Source organism: Podarcis melisellensis (assembly GCF_964234715.1).
Source record: "Podarcis melisellensis genome assembly, chromosome: 2".
NCBI lineage: Eukaryota > Metazoa > Chordata > Lepidosauria > Squamata > Lacertidae > Podarcis > Podarcis melisellensis.
In genome coordinates, this window is record NC_138529.1 from 73,807,183 (window position 1) to 73,825,591 (window position 18,409).

Here is an 18,409-nt window from a genome sequence, read left to right on the forward strand (position 1 = left end):
TAACAGCTCTGTTCATGCCTCCTAGCATGCTAGGAACTTGTTTTGTTAGGCAGGTGCAGTTTTACAGTGGAAGCAAAATTTTGGTGCATACAATCCTTTCTCCTACATCTCTCCTACATACAGAAATTGATCTATGCTTAGACAAGAACGGAGGGTGTCACCAGTTTGCTGAGTGTGTTAAAACAGGACCAGGCCTCGTAAGCAACTCCTTTTCTCTTTATTTTTGGGGCTCTCTAACAGTACATTTCTCCCTGGGGGGGGGGGGAGAGTACCACCCTAAGGGTAGTATCCAATGAAATCATTGAGCTTGTGTAGCAACATCCACACATGCAACAGATTTCTCCTCCCCATGACCCCCTCCCAGATCTACCCTGAGGGTTCCACAAAACCCACCTTCTGGAGCAGATTTTGTGGGAGCTCCATTGCACAAGTCACTCCATGAGCACATATCTATATTATCTAAGACTGAAATCTCATCACAATGAGGGAACAGTGCTAATGCGCTGCAATGCATCTCCAGCTGCTGAGTTTGGTGACCGTAAGGGATTGGGTCTCACTAGCTCAGAAGACTATTTAAAATTCTTGCAGCTGATGGCACTGTTTCTCACTGGGAAAACACAGTGGCACACTCTGGTGGCTATGCATGTACTCTCTCTTTCTGTTATGCTCTCCTCTGTTAGACCATCATTTGAATCCTGCAAGGTCATGGTGCGTAGGGAACACTTTCCACTTCTGCAATGGGACTTCCCCCTTTTTATCCTCCAGCCCCCCTATAATTAGCAGGGTTTGGGGGAGAAGCCCAGAGCAGATACAGGGAGCACATAGAAGGAGAAGACAGAGAAGAAGTTCCATTGCTCAGGTAGAAGTGATTTGTTGCATGCTTACACACAACAGCAGAAATAAGATGATAAAGACAGCTGCAGGTTTCTAGACTGAGGAAGCTCCTGTGATTTTAATTTTCATTGTAGAAAATCAATCTATTGCTACTGTTGTCTGCAGTTTTGTTTGTAGGTCCGAATTATATAATGTTGACTATAGATTGTTGCTTTTGTTTTATTTTACATAGGTTGCCTGTAACTGTCTTCCTGGGTTCACTGGTGATGGTGTTAACAAGTGTGAGCGCACTAATCCTTGCAAGGAGGTTTGTTGGCACTCATCTGATTCTCTCATCAAAAGATTAACAAATGATTTACATTGATCTCCTTTCTGTCCATTATCAGACAAATTATGGGTAGAATCTTGAAATGTTAAAAAAGGGTGTGTTTAGGGAAACCAGTCGTGAATATGCTGTGTAGTGTGTAATTTGGCATAAAATGGTCCATTCAGATAAGAAGCATTAAAAATCTAGAGCCCACCTTGATTATAGAGGTTTGTTCAAGAAGTTATGTGAGTTTTATAACATGCAGAAAATAGTATGTGCAGAGAAATCAGAGAGAGGGGCTGAGGGAAGTCCTAGGGGGGAAGGGAGGGAGGAAAGGGGGGAATTATGTCTGTGATTATACGGTTTGACAATTTCTTATGTTGAAATTGCTTAATAAAAACATTTTAAAAAAGAGGTTATGTGAGTTCCAAGCACTGTGTGTTTTACGCATTTCCAAGTAGGCAGTATTTCAGCTTTCTTACTGACTAATATGTTTAAACTTTTCTTCCCAGGATAATGGAGGCTGCAGTCCACGTGCTCTCTGTCTCTCTACAAGTGGGGATCGAATCTGCATTTGTTTATCTGGTACCGGCGATGGATTTATATGCACAGGCACTGTGTGGCAGGTACAAGACATTCTGTTGGAAAGGGGCTGCCCCTCTTAAGTTCCCACCGGGCAGCATTATATCAGCAATAATATATTATTGACATCAGGCTGTATACAGAACTGTTCCTTACACCATAACTCCTCTTTCTGAAGAAGAAGCAAACTAAGATTTTTTTAAAATGCCAAGCGGATATTTCAGAGGAGGTGAGAAAGTTACAAAAGGTCCCGTAAATTAAATATAGCAGTACAGTAACAGTTCTGGCCATAGATTAGTTGAGGATTAATTTAAAAGAAAGTGAAGAAAAAGATTGCTGGTTGAGGAGCTTGCAGTTAAAATACAGATATTACCTAGAATTGTTCAAATGCTACCATTAGAAATACTACCCTGAAACTCGGAGTCCTGTAGTGATTTCATGCTCTGTATTGCAGCTTATAAAACAGTGATTTAATTGTCCCCCAAACCTCAGGCTTTTATATACATTATTTACACAATGTGTCCCGTCTGATTGGCTGATTCTGGTTCCCTCCTGGAGCCTGATTGGCCTTCTCCTGCAAGCCAATCAGTTGTTGCATTCTAGGATCCTACTTACCTATTGTTCTAGGATCCAAGCTTAGTACATAACATACCCAAAAGGCTTTTCTCTTCTGCAAAAGGGATGGAATTGTCTTCCAAATACCTCTTTGGACTAGTAGAGCCTTTGGAGTTGAGAGTAAGTTCACTCTGAAGGCAGAGGACACGGCAGTTCATTTTTGCTTGTCAGAAGTCAGTGGGACCAGTTCCTTAATCAATTCTCTGGCCAAACAATTCAAGGCAACTGGAAAATTCAAGCCCAGAATGTATGTCACAAGTCTTATAATGGGATTATTTTCACAAACCATTCCCATTTCGTTATTCATTATTGTACTCCCATTATTGTGTGAAGTAGGGTATAAACGTTCTTTCTTCATTTGGATATGAAGGATAAGGTTGGTTTTTAAAAAAAAATAATGAAAAAAGCAGAGCCTTGTTGTTAATATTAGATGGTTTTTAATTTCTTTCATTTTTTTTAGGAGCTCAGCACAAGACAGGCTGCATCTAAATTCGTTAATCATTTCAAAGTAAGCATCAACATCCTCTAAAAGAGAGTTAGCCTTGAATTTAGAGAGTCCCTTGTGTCACTTCCACTCATGCTGCAGGTTTAGGTTTATTAAGTGTGTGTGTGTGTGTGTGTGTGTGTGTGTGTTGCTTCCCACTAAAAAAAAAAAGTCTCAAAGCAACTTACAGCCAAAATTAACAAAATATAATGATGAACATAATCACATAATGACATAAATGTGATTAAAAACAGATTCATCAGTGTAATAACATGTCATTGGTGGCGTCCAGATGCTCAGGTAGACCAAAATGTGTTTGCTGGCACCAAAAGGATGACAAGATTGCAGATGGGCAGGACTCCCTGGGGAGAGCAATCCTTATACAGGGGGCTATTCAAAGTTACCTTAGATTTCTGCCAATTCTCACTCCCACCCTACTCCATAATAGAGAGTCTCCTTCACTTCAAGAGTGGACTTTGGGGTGGGTAGTGGTAAAAGGAGCTGCATCAGGATGAAGAACATTGGAAATGTCCAGTGACATGAGCAGAGTCCTTCATCTTTTCTGAGCAGTGTTTTCTTGCATAAATCATGTTGTGCTGCTGTGTGTGTGTTAATCTCTGGACATGTTTTTGTGCCATAGCGCTTTAGCACGGTTGAATTGACGGGATCTGGACCATTCACTGTTTTTGTCCCACATGCTGATTACATAAAGAACAGCACCACGGTAAGACACACTTTTTCTGGTTGCATTTGAAAGCCTGTAGTTCTGTTTACCAGTCTGTAAAAGTCTTCTCTGGGTTTCTTTAGAGCTAGTTTAATACAGGGATAGGCAATGTGGCCCTCAGGCATTGCATGCCAACAGTGCCCAAAGCCCAACCTTCCTTCCTTCCTTCCTTCCTTCCTTCCTTCCTTCCTTCCTTCCTTCCTTTCTTCCTCCCTCCCTCCCTCCCGACCCGGCATTAAAATCACCCCTTCTAACTAGAAAAAGTTAAATCCTAAGAAAGCTTCAGTTAAACCTGAGTGTATCTAATCTAAGCAACTTTCAACTCATTTGTATGAATCTGAATTTCTGCTGCATGTGTAGGTTTGTTTCAGTTCTCTTCAATGTATTAGTGATTATATTGTGATTGGCTGTCTTCCCTAATTTTTCAATTAAGTATAATAGATAATGGGGAATTGTTCCATAATTCTTCATTCTTCTCTTTCTTGAATGAGAACAAGTTTTCTCAGTAGGTGAAGTGTCAAATTGATATTTGACTCTGGGGCATCCCATTCTCCTCAGCTAGTTTCAGTTCTTTGGAAAGGTGCTGAGCCCGTGCCTGACTTGTATAACCCCAGTTTCTTCAGTTTTCAGAATGGGAAGAGGAGGGTTTCATCAAGGATCTGCTTAACTATCACATAGTCATCTGCCACCAGTTACAGTCAGAAGACTTGCAGTTGAAAAATTCCATCACATCTCTATCTGGACTCAAAATAAAGGTTTCCATGAAAGAGGTATGTGCCATGTTATTCAGTACGTGGACAGAGCAATGGGTGTGCCTCTTACTCTTTGTACAACGAACTACCTTCCCGCCATGTAAGTGCTTCCTATACACGTTCTCACATCCAGCCAGGCAAGAGGCATTCATGCAAATCAAGGACACATCCCAGGCAGGCAAGACACAACGTGAGTGTGGAGTAGGGTTTAAGTAGAATCCCAAGGGTTGGATAGAAAGGTCTGAAGGGTCTCATTTGATGCCCCTGGTCCCTATTCTTTTAATAAAGGTGCCTCTTAGTAAGAAACCTAACAAACTTCAGAAAGATGGGTGCAGGGTTTTTTGTTTTGGGGCACTGTTGAAGTTGATCCTTGTGTGTTTTGTTTTGTTTACAGTTATATTAGTATGAAAATGGCATGCCAGGGACTAGGGGGTTATGGACACTTTCCAACCAGGCAAAAATACTTGAGGGTGCAATGTGGGAACAGTATGGCCTGGGAAGAGTCCTGGGGGCCTGATAAGAGAGGCCTGGAGGATCATATTTGGCCCCTAGGCCTGCAATTGTAAGAACATAAGAAGAACCTGCTAGATCAGGCCAATGGCCCATCTAGTCCAGCATCCTATTGTGGCCAAGCAGATGCCTGGGGGGAACCTGATAGCCTTCTCCTCCATGAATTCGATCCTCTTTTAAATCCATCCCTCCATCCCATGGGAGAAAGGTTCCCCACTACTGCTTCACAATGTTGCCCATAAATTTCTGAAAAGTTCTTAGCTATACAGTGGTACCTTGGGTTACAGACGCTTCAGGTTACAGACTCCGCTAACCCAGAAATAGTACCTCGGGTTAAGAACTTTGCTTCAGGATGAGAACAGAAATCGTGCTCCAGCAGCACGGCAGCAGCAGGAGGCCCCATTAGCTGAAGTGGTGCTTCAGGTTAAGAACAGTTTCAGGTTAAGAACGGACCTCCAGAACGAATGAAGTACTTAAACCAAGGTACCACTGTAGTTGATTTGGGAGACAGGAACCACAAACTCAGTGAGTGTGGAAATCCCTCCTTTCTCTAAGAATTAAGTTATTAATGCGAGATTCCACTGTACCCAGCTTGAGTAGTAGAAGGCGGGGACTGTGAGAACACGGCTGTATATATTCAATGGAAGGTCCATAACCCAGTGGTTACAGCATATGCTTTGCATGCTGAAGGTCCCTGGTGTGTCCAGGTAGGGTTGGGAAAGACTCCGTCGGAAACCCTGAAGAGCTGCTGCCAGTCAGTGTAGACAGTGCTGGGTTAAATGGACCAATAGTCATGATAAGGCGTCAAGCCTAAAACATCTATCAAGACAAACGTACAATAACTTACTCCATCTTGCTACTGTAGCCCATCCCTCACTGGTGATCATCACTCAAGAACAAAAAGGCTTTGTACATGAGAAGGTGTGTCTTACTGGGAATGTGTATTATGTCCCTTTTTCTCAGAACAACGTGTATTTAAATGATGAAGCAAAGATAATTGAGAGTGACATTATGGGAAGCAATGGTGTCCTACATTTCATTGACAAGATCTTAATCCCATATGACCTGCAGAATATAAACATTTCATCCAACCTAGCACAGGTATGTCTAAAATTATGAAGGGCTGAAATGACTCATTAATTTTTATACTCAACTCTGTATTTTTTTAAAAAACAAACAAACACAACACTATGGTTTTTATGGTTAAACATAAAACCTTGCACTTGCTTTAATATAAAAAAATAAAATAAATACCAGCAGTGACGTAAATCTGTCAAAGGCACACCCAAGGTAATTTGTATGCATTGGCAATGTATGTGAGCCCATCTTGCCCCTTGGTGTTACACAGTTGTTTGGTTTGCATTCCTATGTTGTACAGAAGCATTTCTAGCTTTGCATATGAAATCTCTTACCTGGTGGAAGAACGTTTTATAAATATTGGAATGAGGCATTTCACAATTAGTATGTCTGACCAGAATAGTAGTATATTGATTAACTGCATTGATGATTGGCAGAAATCATGACCTGTTGCTGTTTTAAGGAGTATGAGTGTCTGTGTATTGGGCAATTTCTCTTCAGTCTTCATTATAATGGACACAAAGCGATCCCCTGGGAGTGGCAATGCATTTGGGTTTCCTCTTCCATGATACAGAGACTTGGTTTCTAATAACTGCATCTTTTTGTTGTTTTCCAGAAAACCATCACAGAAGTTGCAGATGCTTATGGATACAAAATCTACAGCAAGCTTCTAGTGGTAATTTGTAGTCTTTAAAATGAAACATTAATCTCTAATAAAAATACAAAAAACCCCAAAAAACTTTCTGATTCAGTTCAGAATTCATTTCAGAGTATACTCCCTCCAATCTAGGCTACGTGTTACATTCAAAGGATTGTGCAGTATATTTCTTACTTTTAAATATGGAACATGTTATGTATTCAGTTGTCTGTGTTTGCCTGAATTTGAGTCTGGACTAAGGATTCTGAGCCCCTGTGCTCTGATTTGATACATGATATCCAATCACAGAACATTTCAGGAATTGGGCCTCTGCCATTGGCTCTTAAAATCTGAGTCGTGATTAGCAGTTTGGATGTTTAGACAGCCAATCACGTTGGAAGTGGGCATGGCCCAGGCCTTCAGAAATGCATATAAGCAGTTGCTTTCCCCCTGTTTCCCAGTTACGTAGTTCAGTAAAGGTTCTTGCTGTTTTCACTGTGTCTTGCCTTGTGGGAACCCACCTACACTTCAAAACATTCTTTTGTTTCTGATGGCTAGTTGCACACAAGTAATTTATGATTGATACTGCATGTACGGTATTTTGATGTGTATACACTTTGCTGTATTGTCTCTGTGTAGGAGGCGGGACTTCTTAATCTGGTTAACAGTACCTTGCACCAGCCCTTCACAATGTTGTGGCCTACAGATGCAGCATTTAATTCTCTCCCTGAGGATATGCAAAAATGGTTGTATCATAGAGAACACCGGAGCAAGTTGGCTGCTTATCTCAAAGGACACATGATCAGGGACACGCTGGTAAGTTGATATTGTAGTGTTGTTGTTTTTTTTAAAAAAAAACAGCCTTATGAATTTATTTTTGAAGTTGTCTCAGAATCATTACTTTTGTGTGTGTCTAGTTATCGGGTTCCAGTCTGATGAATACACATGGTTTAAGAACGATGCATGGATCACTCATCTCATTTGGCTGCAGCAAGACAAGTGCCGTAAGTCAATGTTTATCTGAACTAAATGTTGTGTATGTAGGGGTGGAGTGATTATTTTACTGCTTGAGTGGGTCAGCTAGGGATTGAATTGGTGACTTAATAATAATAATAATAATAATAATAATTTTTATACCCCTCCCTCCCCAGCCAGAGCTGGGCTCAGGACAGCGAACACCAGTAAAATTACAATAAAAACATAATGGGGGGGGGAACCAATTTAAAATACAGGTTAAAAATACAATTTAAAATGCAGTCTCATTTTAATTGTTGTTGTTGTTTAGTCGTTTAGTCGTGTCCGACTCTTCGTGACCCCATGGACCAGAGCACGCCAGGCACTTCTGTCTTCCACTGCGTCCCGCAGTTTGGTCAGACTCATGTTTGTAGCTTCGAAGACACTATCCAACCATCTCGTCCTCTGTCGTCCCCTTCTCCTTGTGCCCTCCATCTTTCCCAACATCAGGGTCTTTTCCAGGGAGTCTTCTCTTCTCATGAGGTGGCCAAAGTATTGGAGCCTCAGCTTCACGATCTGTCCTTCCAGTGAGCACTCAGGGCTGATTTCTTTAAGAATGGATCGGTTTGTTCTTCTTGCAGTCCATGGGACTCTCAAGAGTCTCCTCCAGCACCATAATTCAAAAGCATCAATTCTTCGGCGATCTGCCTTCTTTATGGTCCAGCTCTCACTTCCATACATTACTAATAATTTTATCATTTTAATAGTAGCCCATAGATCAAAACCCATAAGGGGAGGGAAACATAAGGGTTAGACTGAGTCCAAACCAAAGGCTAGGCGGAACAGGCCCTGCGGAAAGATATCAAGTCCCGCAGGGCCCTAGTCTCTTGTGACAAGCGTTCCACCAAGTTGGGGCCAGTACTGAAAAGGCCCTGGCCCTAGTTGAGACCAATCTAACCACATTGCGACTTGGGACCCCCAAAATGTTGTCATTTGTGGACCTTAAGGTTCTCCACAGGGCATACCAGGAAAGGCGGTCCTAGGCCGCATAGGGTTTTAAAGGTCAAAACCAGCACCTTAAACCTGACCCTGTACTCCACTGGGAGCCAGTGCAGTTGGTAAAGCACTGGATGAATGTGATCCTGTGGCAAGGACCCCGTAAGGAGCCTCGCCATGGCATTTGCACCCGCTGGAGTTTCTGGGTCAGCTTCAAGGGCAGTCCCGCCTAGAGCGAGTTACAATAATCAAGTCTGCAGGTGACGGTCGCATGGATCACTGTGGCCAGATCAGGGCGAGAAAGGTAAGGGACCAACTGCTTAATACGGTGGAGATGGAAAAATGCCACCTTTGCTGTGGCTGCAACCTGCACCTCCATGGGAAGGGAGGCATCGAAGGTTACACCCAAGCTCTTGACAGAAGGCGCTGGCACTAATTGAGCCCCCGCAAGAGATTTAGTCTTTCAGGTTTCCCCACTAAGTGCTTCCCTGTCAACAAGCAGTGTGTGTGTGTGTTTGTGTGTGTGTGTGGCAATTCTGAGTAGGTAAAACATCAGGAAGAGAATGAGTTGGAGAGGTCCTCTTCTCCTGTCTCCCCTCTTCTACTCCCATTGGCAGCTTTCAAGATGTTGTTAGACTCCAACTGTCATCAGTGCCAGACCAGCATAGCCGATAGTCAGGGGTGATGGGAATTGCAGTCCTCAAACATCTGGAGGGCCAAAGGTTAGCTGCCCCTGGTCTAGATCTTGATATGGCTGCTGTACCTTTTTTTCTTCTTCTTTTTTTTTTGCATAGAAGGGGATTTTTTCAGTTAATTTTTTTGCCTTGGGATGTGATCAGGCAAGCAAGCCTAAGGTGCCAGTAAGTTTCAAGAAGTGGATGGAGGCTGGGATGAATTTCACATAGTGGTTTGAACCGAGCACCTCCTGATATGCTTCTCGTTTTCCTTCCTTGCAGGGGGAAATTCTGGTGAACAATGGCAATGCAAGGATTGTACAGCAGTTAATGAAATTTAATGGTGGGATTGCTTATGGTATTGACCAGGTGCTGGAACCTCCAGACTTGGGATCCCGCTGTGATGAGTTTCGCGATGTTGAGCGGCCATCGGTGAGTGTCTTAATATGCACATGCTTGTTGATTTCTATAACCTTCTTCCTTTACAAATCCCCAAAGAAGTTAAGAGTCTCTCCTGGGAAAGTACCAACTCTTAAAAAAAAATTACAGTGGAACCTCAGTTGTCGAACGTAATCCATTCTGGAAGACCGTTCAACTCCCGAAACATTCGACAACTGAGGCACAATTGCCGGTTGGCAAAATCCATTGAAAAATTGGACGGAAGCCGTTCAAAAACAAAAGTTGTTGGCATTCAGGTTCTGAATTGTTCAGCTTTCGAAGCGTTTGACAACCGAGGTTCCACTGTATTTTAATATTTTATTTGGTTTTAAGATTCAAAATTACATTTAAACACTTAGTAATTATAATCCTACTCTTATGATCATCTAAATGTACTATGAGATAGCAAAAGAGATAATTAATCTGTGGAGTCCCCAATGAGCAGAACAGAACAGAACAGAACAATACAAATAGGATCCTATATTCCCCTCCCCCACCCCACTGTTTTAGCACAAATGAAAATAAAATGAAAACAATATTGCATAAATGCTAACTATAACATCTCCCTGTAAAGTATGCTCTTTGCACAAAGGTTCGTGACCAAAATACTTTAGAACAGACTCAAACACATGATAAAAGCCCGCCAGAAATCAGCTCCCTATGGCCTGGTCCCTAGAGCTCCTGAGCTTTGGGTAAAACCTGGAATGGAACAGCTCCAGACCCTGATGAACTGGAACACAAAAAACACAGATTGGATTCCCTAACATTACATACCCAATCCTCAGGGAGGAGCTACAAGGCAAAGAAGGACTGCGTTCACATGGCAGTTTATTCCATCTTTATGATAACTGTTAATTTCCACATTATATTTAGAGTTGCCATGTTTTGAAGAGCAAAAAAGAGGACACATTTCCCGACTTCTACTTTTAACTATGGATCGCCATGATGACTCTCATTTTTAAAAGCAACACATGTCCTAGAAAAAGAGGATATATGGCAAGTTTCACACAATGTAAAAGCCACTTCCAGAACTATCGTGGCATACAGTGCATGTTTAGCAGTCTTTTCCATATTGTTTGGAAATGGATTTTTTCTGGAAGCAAATAACATGGAAATCCGCCCTATATTCCACAGCAATTCTAGAAATGTCATTTTATGTTATATGAAAGCTCAGTTATAATGCAGAACAAAACAGGGTGAAGTCATGAAAATGGAATAAACTGCCATATGAATGGCAGTGTTCATTCATATGCCAAAGTGTTCTCAGCCCAACAATTGTGTGTGTGTGTGTGTGGCAGGAAGGAAGAGAAATTTGCAGCTGAGAATTTATTAGAAAGTGCTTAACTCACCCCCTGTTTGCAAAGGCCGCCCTGCCAGCCATTTTAAGCTTGGTCCCCACCCCCTCAGCTGAGCTTGGAAGCCAGAAGCCCAGAAGACTGGGGGGAAAGGTCTTTGAGGAGAGAATTGCCAGATGTGTGGTGGATTAAACACACCAGGCGAAATTCACCTAACCAGCTCTGTCAGTGGAAGTACTGCACACGGACTTCTGCTTGCACAACAGCCCCCCCTCCCCCAATGGCTCCAGAGGAGTCAGGAGAATCCCCAGAACAGTGCACAGGGGAAGGAGAGGAGGTTCCATCTGGGAAGCTGCAATGCAATGACTGGAAGAGCATAATGTTGAATTCCACCTCCATTCTGCCTACTGATTACTTCATCAGACCTATTCAATTGAAAACAAGCCATTTTGAGCCTTCTGCTTCCCTTCCTTTGAGGATTTTGGGCATCCCTCCACGGGAAGAACCTGGCATAGATTTATGCAACAAAGGAATGTATAGCTGCACTTTTACCCCAATTTTGAATTGGATATTTTTTATCCAAATTAGGGTAAATTGCACCAGAAAATTTCCAGATGCCCTAGAGTAGGCACGTCCAACTCCAAAGAGGCTGGGATCTACCCATTGTCATTGCCAGGAGTTTTAGGGGAGGGTTCGCCAGAGTTATTGAGCTTTTTGGGGGGATTGATAACGACTACCCAGGTGATCACTTTGTTTTATACTGCGATCGACCATAGACACCAAGGCTATTGACCTGTTGTACATGCCTTCCCTAGAGTGATATAATTTGGTATGTTTGTTTTACTTGTGTTAAGTAAACACAACTCAAAGCTTCCAGTCTTGTCTAATATTGTGTTTGCAATTGGCCTTCATTTCTTAATATTTTTTTATTATCATTATATTTCTTACCTGCCCTTCACCATGAGGTCCCATAATGTCCTGATGAAATGGAAAGATTTTCCATGAAAAAATAAACCACTGGTGAACTTGGAAAAGGGCCATGCTGGCTGTTACGCCTGCAGTCATTGCTGGTGAGACAAGCTCTGCTTAATAGAATCAGACTGGTGACTTTTAATTACAACCTTTGTGGACCTTTTCTCCTCTTCCTGCTTCTCTTCCTCTCAGGCTGCTGCTTGTGGTTCCTGTGGTAATCCGCCTCGTTGTTCTGGTGTCGCAAAAGACAGGGTAAGTTGAACATGAAGGTTCCATCTAAATAAAAATTTACTAAGTCTGTGATATATATTACAGTAGATATTTGGCATGCATTTCTACCCTAAGGAATAGATGTCAATCAAGGGCAAATAAAAGTTTGTTGTTTTTCCTTACAGGGGGAGACCCAGTCTTGTTACTATTATGAAGATGGATTGTCCACTCGTCCATGGTACTCCCTTTCTGAAAGAAGGTCTCCCTGGTTATATCGTTCACATGGGCTGAACAGATGGCGTCCACTTTCAAGGTCCTTGATGAAGGGGTGCAGGAGAACATGCTTTGTCGTTGAGTGGGTACCTCAGTGCTGTCCAAACCACTATGGGAAAGATTGTCAGGGTAAGAGATCTTCGTTGTGTGTCCGCAGGGGAACTATATACTTTCCTGGTGATCATAATGATTATTTCAGCCAATAAAAACAACACCAGACTGTTCATAATAGTTTTCCTTTTTATATGGGTAAGATTCCCCATAGTGTCCTGTTGAGCTCTTTTTAGATTTACATGTCTTAGGAAGTAGCCCTCATAACTGCAAGCAGGAGTCACTTCAGATACTCCTTTGCAACCTGTTTGTGTAGTATGATGGATTCACTTGCTTTGTCCCACTTACAAATGTTGAAAAATTTCCTTTATTCCAACAACCCTTCCAACATACTTCTTTGCCTTGAATGGTCTGTGTCCCCCACCATCCCTTTCAAAATGATAGACTTCCTTTTTAAGTGACTTAGTGTATGTTCCACTTGGCCATAACACATATACCTGAAGGAGCATCTCCACCCCTATTGTTCAGCCCGGACACTGAGGTCCAGTGCTGAGGGCCTTCTGACGGTTCCCTCCCTGCAAGAAGTGAGGTTGCAGGGAACCAGGCAGAGGGCCTTCTTGGTAGTGGCGTCTGCCCTGTGGAACAGCCTCCCATCAGATGTCAAAGAAATAAACAACTATGTGACATTTAGAAGACATCTGAAGGCAGCCCTGTTTAAGGAAGTTTTTAATGACTGATGTTTTAATGTATTTTTAACCTTCTGTTGAAGCCTCCCAGAGTGGCCAGCCAGATGGGCGGGGTAAATTATTATCATCATCATCAACAACAACAACAACATTATCATTCAGGAATTTCTTCTAATAATTCTAATAAGTAATTTCGTTGTTCCCGAGAGGGGGCAATGACAATAAATATATTATTATTATTATTATTATTATTATTATTATTATTATTATTATTATCAGCCACCTGGCAATGAATAAATGCTAGAGCGCCATGCACCATGTCTGATTTAAATGAGTGAAGGCACATGACTCTTACTTGCAGCAAAATCATAAGCCTGTATATTCAGAAGCAAGTCCCAATGAGTTAAATGGGACTTATTCCCTAATTAGTGTGCCTCAGATATGCTAGCCCCGAACATACCTTTAGCTTATTAAACATTTTTTTTCTGATGACAGAAAGTTGACCCAGCTGGAGAAGACTTGAAAACCTAAGATCGCTGCTTGTTCCACTATACGTAGAAAAAAAGGCATAGTTAGATTTCTTTGGTTTTTTCTAACTTCATCATGTAACAGTATGATACAAATTATCTTGAGGAACATAAAGCTGTGTACACACTCCTGTTTATTCTGCATCCAGCGTGCTTCCACTGCTGGTTTGGGAAGCAGTGTACGGACATCATTAGCTACAATTTGTATCTATCCTGTCATTTCTTATGAAATACTGCATTTTGATGTGTTTCCTCTCCCATTCCAACTGCGATCAGAATTGAGAAAAAGAACGACCTAGCTGCATTTTAAACCAATGATGTGTATGCATTTGTAGTGATCTTTTTATACAGTACATTCACTGGCAAATGATAGGCTGATTAGATCTTGATCATTATTATTTAATTGCCCAAAATAATTGTTTAGCACTGCACAAAATGTTAAAACCATACAGATAATGCCTTTAGACTTACAGTCCAAAGGTAAAGACGAAGAAACGCTAAGGAGGAAAGGAAAGGGGAGTAAAATGCAAGGAAGGCGAGTCCCACTACTTTCACCTTGCAGTTTGATTGCATATGAATGTGCTTCTACTGTTCTAAGACATTAGAGAAAAGTTAATGATTTAGGCTGGTGTATTTTTAAGGAGGCTGCTAACAAGCAATAAGGCTTCGGTTCAAGAGTGATTGCCAAAATGGTTATGGCTGCTTAATAAAAAGGCCTTCTGTTGGATAACATTCAGTGCTTCCTGCCTTTCAGTGTGTCCTGGAGGGCTTAAGAAACCATGCAGCAACCATGGTACCTGTAACGATGGGCAGCAAGGCTCGGGATGGTGCTCCTGCGACAAGGCCTTCATTGGGACAGCTTGCGAGAACTGTGCCCCAGGCCACTATGGACCAGAGTGCAAAGGTACATCTTTGTTTTCAAAGACAGCAAGAGTCAGTAGCTTGAGTCTTCCTGCTCCAGTTTGATCTCAGCAAGTTCACTGGTAATACGCTATGAGTCGGGTTGCCATATCTGGTACCTGAGGATTGCTTTATAGATGTTTTCCTACACCAGGCGGGCATGGAGAGCGCTAAAACAATGCATGGCCAGCTTTCTTCAGTACCACATTTGAAGATAGGTGGCTGTCTCCACCCCCACCCTGCTCCATCTTGTGCACATGCTGGGAAGGTGCTGTCTGGATGCTTTTAGCTGGAAAGGGGTTTTTCTTTCCTTACAGTACTGCCTGTGATGTGTGTTAGTACATGAGTAATAAGTACTTTAAAAGCAAGGAAGTGAGATACCTACTCAAAATCAGCTGGCACATAACCTAAGCCTGTGCACATACCACTGTGTACAAAAAAAGCCCTTTAATATTAGTCAACTTCTTCGTATCTAGCTTCTTCTTCTTCTTCTTTGGCAATCACTCGTAGCCGAGTTAGATTGTCTTCCAAAACAGGGTTTTAGCAGCGAGTCCGTAAGTGACTGTGGAGGCCAATTCTGGATCCACACGTCCTTCCATAGTGGGGACATAGGTTTCTGGGCAGGAGTTGATCATGGTGAGGGTTTGCCAAGCGTGCCTTCCTCTTGGCACATTTCTCCCTTTGGTCCTGAGTTCAAGTGTCTTCAAAGCCCATGACACCTTTGGTAAAGGCTGTTCTCCAATTGGAGCGCTTGCAGGCCAGTGCTTCCCAGTTGTTGGTGTTTAGATTGCATTTTTTTTAAGATCTGCCTTGAGAGAGCCTTTAAACCTCTTTTGTTGACCACCAGCATTACGCTTTCCATTTTTAAGTTCGGAATAGAGTAGTTGCTTTGGAAGACGATCATCAGGCATTTGCGCCACATGAAGCTGATGTGGAAGAATCATTGCTTTGACACTAGCCCAAGACAGTGACCATTACTTTTTTCCCTTTGCAGAGTGCAATTGTACCAGTAATGGGATCTGTGATGAGGGGCTGCACGGAGATGGCTTCTGCTTTTGCAGTGCGGGGTGGACAGGAGAGCGCTGCGAGACTGAACTCGGTAAAGTAGACCCCAGCTGAATCCCTAAGCAGCATTCCTCCCACTGTCTTGATAGACATTCTAGGGAAAGGATCATGTTACACAGTTCCTGGGTGCTTCCCTGATTTTTGTCTTGTTCTTATCCCATTATTGTGCAAAAAATCTTTTTGGAAGTTTTTGGAGTGCTTCAAAAGCTTTAAAAGTCTGTGGCAACAAGGTGGGGATGAAAAAGCACCAGGTGCAGACGCCATAGGTATGTATAGGGATGGCAGGCCTTCCAAATCCATAGCTTGCCCTTCTCCCACTATGTGGATCATGTGCCCCCAGCCCAGCCCAGGAAATCTAGTTAGCAAAGTGTTTTTGGCAAGTATGGAGAGGGTTAGAGGGATAAACAAATACAGAGATTCTCAAATAATTGGATCAGTTCAGGAATGTGAGACTTGAATGACAAGATAATGAAATGCTAAATACTGGTATGACCTGTAATAAACAAATCCAGAGAACTGGAGACAATGGTAGTGTCATCGAGTAACCTCTTCCTTCCCTCTGTCTGCTCAACTTATGTTACAGGCAATTCTACTCTCCTTTTTTTTTTCACAAGCACAAGGGATTTATATTGCTCTCTGAACCGGTTTTCTCAGCATAATGGGAAATTGCTTAAGAAAGTGAGCCTGGAAGCCAAATGACCCATTATGCTGTGATTACATCTTTTTGCACATTCATAAGAATAATGATCATATACACTGTGGGGAAAAGGGATAAACAACAACATGTAGAGGGGGTTTCTTTCCATGCTGCAGCCCTGACCACAACCTCCCTCACCGCTATTTATCCTGGGAAGGACGTTGCTCTTGGTGAGATTTTTTTGTCAGGATTTAGAGGTGGAGGTTACATTTGTGTGGACAGGCGGAGTCCCCCCAACCCCAGGTGACTCCCGAGTACAATAATGACTCAAGACAACATGCTATGGGATTAAAATTGGAAACAACTTTATTAAGTTTCAGATGTAGGGAGACCTTGGCTCAGGCATTGGGCGTTTATCATTCCCAGTCCCCAGCCAGGGATCTGGGAGACATCAGGCTTATCCAGAATGTGTGGAGATTGGGCTGGCTCTGGAGAAGATATGTTCTCCAGAGATCTCCACCCCCCCCCCTCGAGAGAGAGCAATGACAACCTCTTGGCGTATGGCCAATGCCTCCCCTCAAGATCCCTTTAATGGGGAACCCTGGGATCACCGCCACAGGGGGGGGGTGGATCACCGCTTCACCCCCCCCCCCCGCCAAAGTTGTGATGTTTTGTTACGGGGGAGGCAAAACCTGCCAATGCAGGAAAATTTCTTCCCGGCCCTTTAACAACGACTATGATATAGCAGCACCTGCATACCTGTGGAGAAGAAGTTAACCTGCAAAAGAAGGCTTAACTGAGGGAGGGCAGGGTGGGAGAAGCTCTGGAGTCAACTGATGCTTGACAGGTAAGATTCCTTCTGTTGTGTGGGCAGGGCGGTCCCTTCCCCTACCTGGCCGATCCCCTGGCACCGCCTCCCCAGGTGGGATTGGGTGATTGCCTGAGGTAGGTGGAGACCTCCAGGTATCCAGCCTGGGGAGGGTGAAGCTAGCCCATACTACCAGGAGCTGCATTGGGATCTGGGGGGGCTGCGTGCGATCGCACAAAAGGTGCCCCCCATTTGATGTGGGAAGCTATCAGTGCCTTTCTGCATTCCAGTTACAGATAGGTAGCCGTGTTGGTCTGCCATAGTCAAAACAAAAAAAAATCCTTCCAGTAGCACCTTAAAGACCAACTAAGTTAGTTCTTGGTATGAGCTTTCGTGTGCATGCACACACTGCAGAATACATTTCTGCATTCCATGATGCTGATATTGAAGAGCACCCTAGTCATTTACATTTCATCTAATGTTTACTTTCTCCCTGAGAAGCAAATGACCTGCCCAAGGAAGCTTTGACGCTGAATGAGAAATTGCAGCTACCCCTGTGCAAGCTCAACACACACAGTCCACTGTACACTAGCCCAGAGTGCCTTTGATGTCTATAAACTGAGCAAAAGAAGATTAGGTTTGACCAGCCTCACTGTACACAATAATGGCATGGTTTGGGGGGGGGGCGTTGTGGGAGAACAGAGGTACAATCTCTTGAAATAAACTGATCTGAGATGCTTTATATGTGTTTTGGTCACTTGCATTTTTGTTCCTATGAGAAATTTTGGCAGATGAAATGGTTTTTCAAACGAAACTTTCCCCCTGGACATGAGGAATTTTTCCATTGTTTGTGGACTTGCCACATCTCTAGCTGGATGAGCAGTGCGCTGTGAAATAAGCCCTGAAACGTGTCTGAAAATGGAATGGAATTGACTAATGAGCCTGACTTCTTTTATATCTAGCTGTGGTGCCTGTGTGTTCCCCAGCCTGCCATCGTAATGCTGTGTGCCGGTCCAATAATACATGCGAATGTAGCCTACATTATGAGGGAGACGGATGGACATGCAAAGGTATTGAATGAATCTAGCATTTAAGAACCATGTTTAAGCAGTCACTAAGACTCTTGTCATGTTGGGGTAGTATCAGAAAAGCTTTCAATAATGCAGTGGTAGTGCAAATAGCAACAAATTTAGTTTGTGAACCATCCTAACACCACTTATGCTGCATCCTTGAATGTAAGGTTGCATTCTCCAAATGACTATATCGAGTCTGCATGGGTTTTGGTTTTTCCCCAGTAATGTTGCAAGATACTGTGACCATGGTCTTACAAACAGAGGCCTTATCCATGCTTACCTTTTGCCCTGCTCTTTCGAGGCACATGTCCACACTTAAAAGCTCCAT

The 18,409-nt window shown here is 42.9% G+C and overlaps 1 protein-coding gene across 3 annotated transcripts in view; it reads left to right on the forward strand.

Annotated features, from left to right (window-relative positions):
* STAB1 (stabilin 1) overlaps positions 1-18,409 on the forward strand; it is a 90,967-nt gene that overhangs the window by 62,695 nt on the left and 9,863 nt on the right. For all 3 annotated transcript variants that reach the window (XM_081900188.1, XM_081900189.1, XM_081900190.1), the window contains 16 exons: positions 124-197; positions 1,067-1,141; positions 1,654-1,767; positions 2,799-2,846; positions 3,463-3,546; positions 4,170-4,316; positions 5,772-5,909; positions 6,502-6,561; positions 7,162-7,338; positions 7,440-7,526; positions 9,429-9,578; positions 12,044-12,103; positions 12,247-12,463; positions 14,353-14,502; positions 15,493-15,597; positions 17,971-18,078. In XM_081900188.1, coding sequence (XP_081756314.1) covers positions 124-197; positions 1,067-1,141; positions 1,654-1,767; positions 2,799-2,846; positions 3,463-3,546; positions 4,170-4,316; positions 5,772-5,909; positions 6,502-6,561; positions 7,162-7,338; positions 7,440-7,526; positions 9,429-9,578; positions 12,044-12,103; positions 12,247-12,463; positions 14,353-14,502; positions 15,493-15,597; positions 17,971-18,078 — 1,794 coding nt within the window. The remainder of the gene's footprint in view (positions 1-123; positions 198-1,066; positions 1,142-1,653; positions 1,768-2,798; positions 2,847-3,462; positions 3,547-4,169; positions 4,317-5,771; positions 5,910-6,501; positions 6,562-7,161; positions 7,339-7,439; positions 7,527-9,428; positions 9,579-12,043; positions 12,104-12,246; positions 12,464-14,352; positions 14,503-15,492; positions 15,598-17,970; positions 18,079-18,409) is intronic.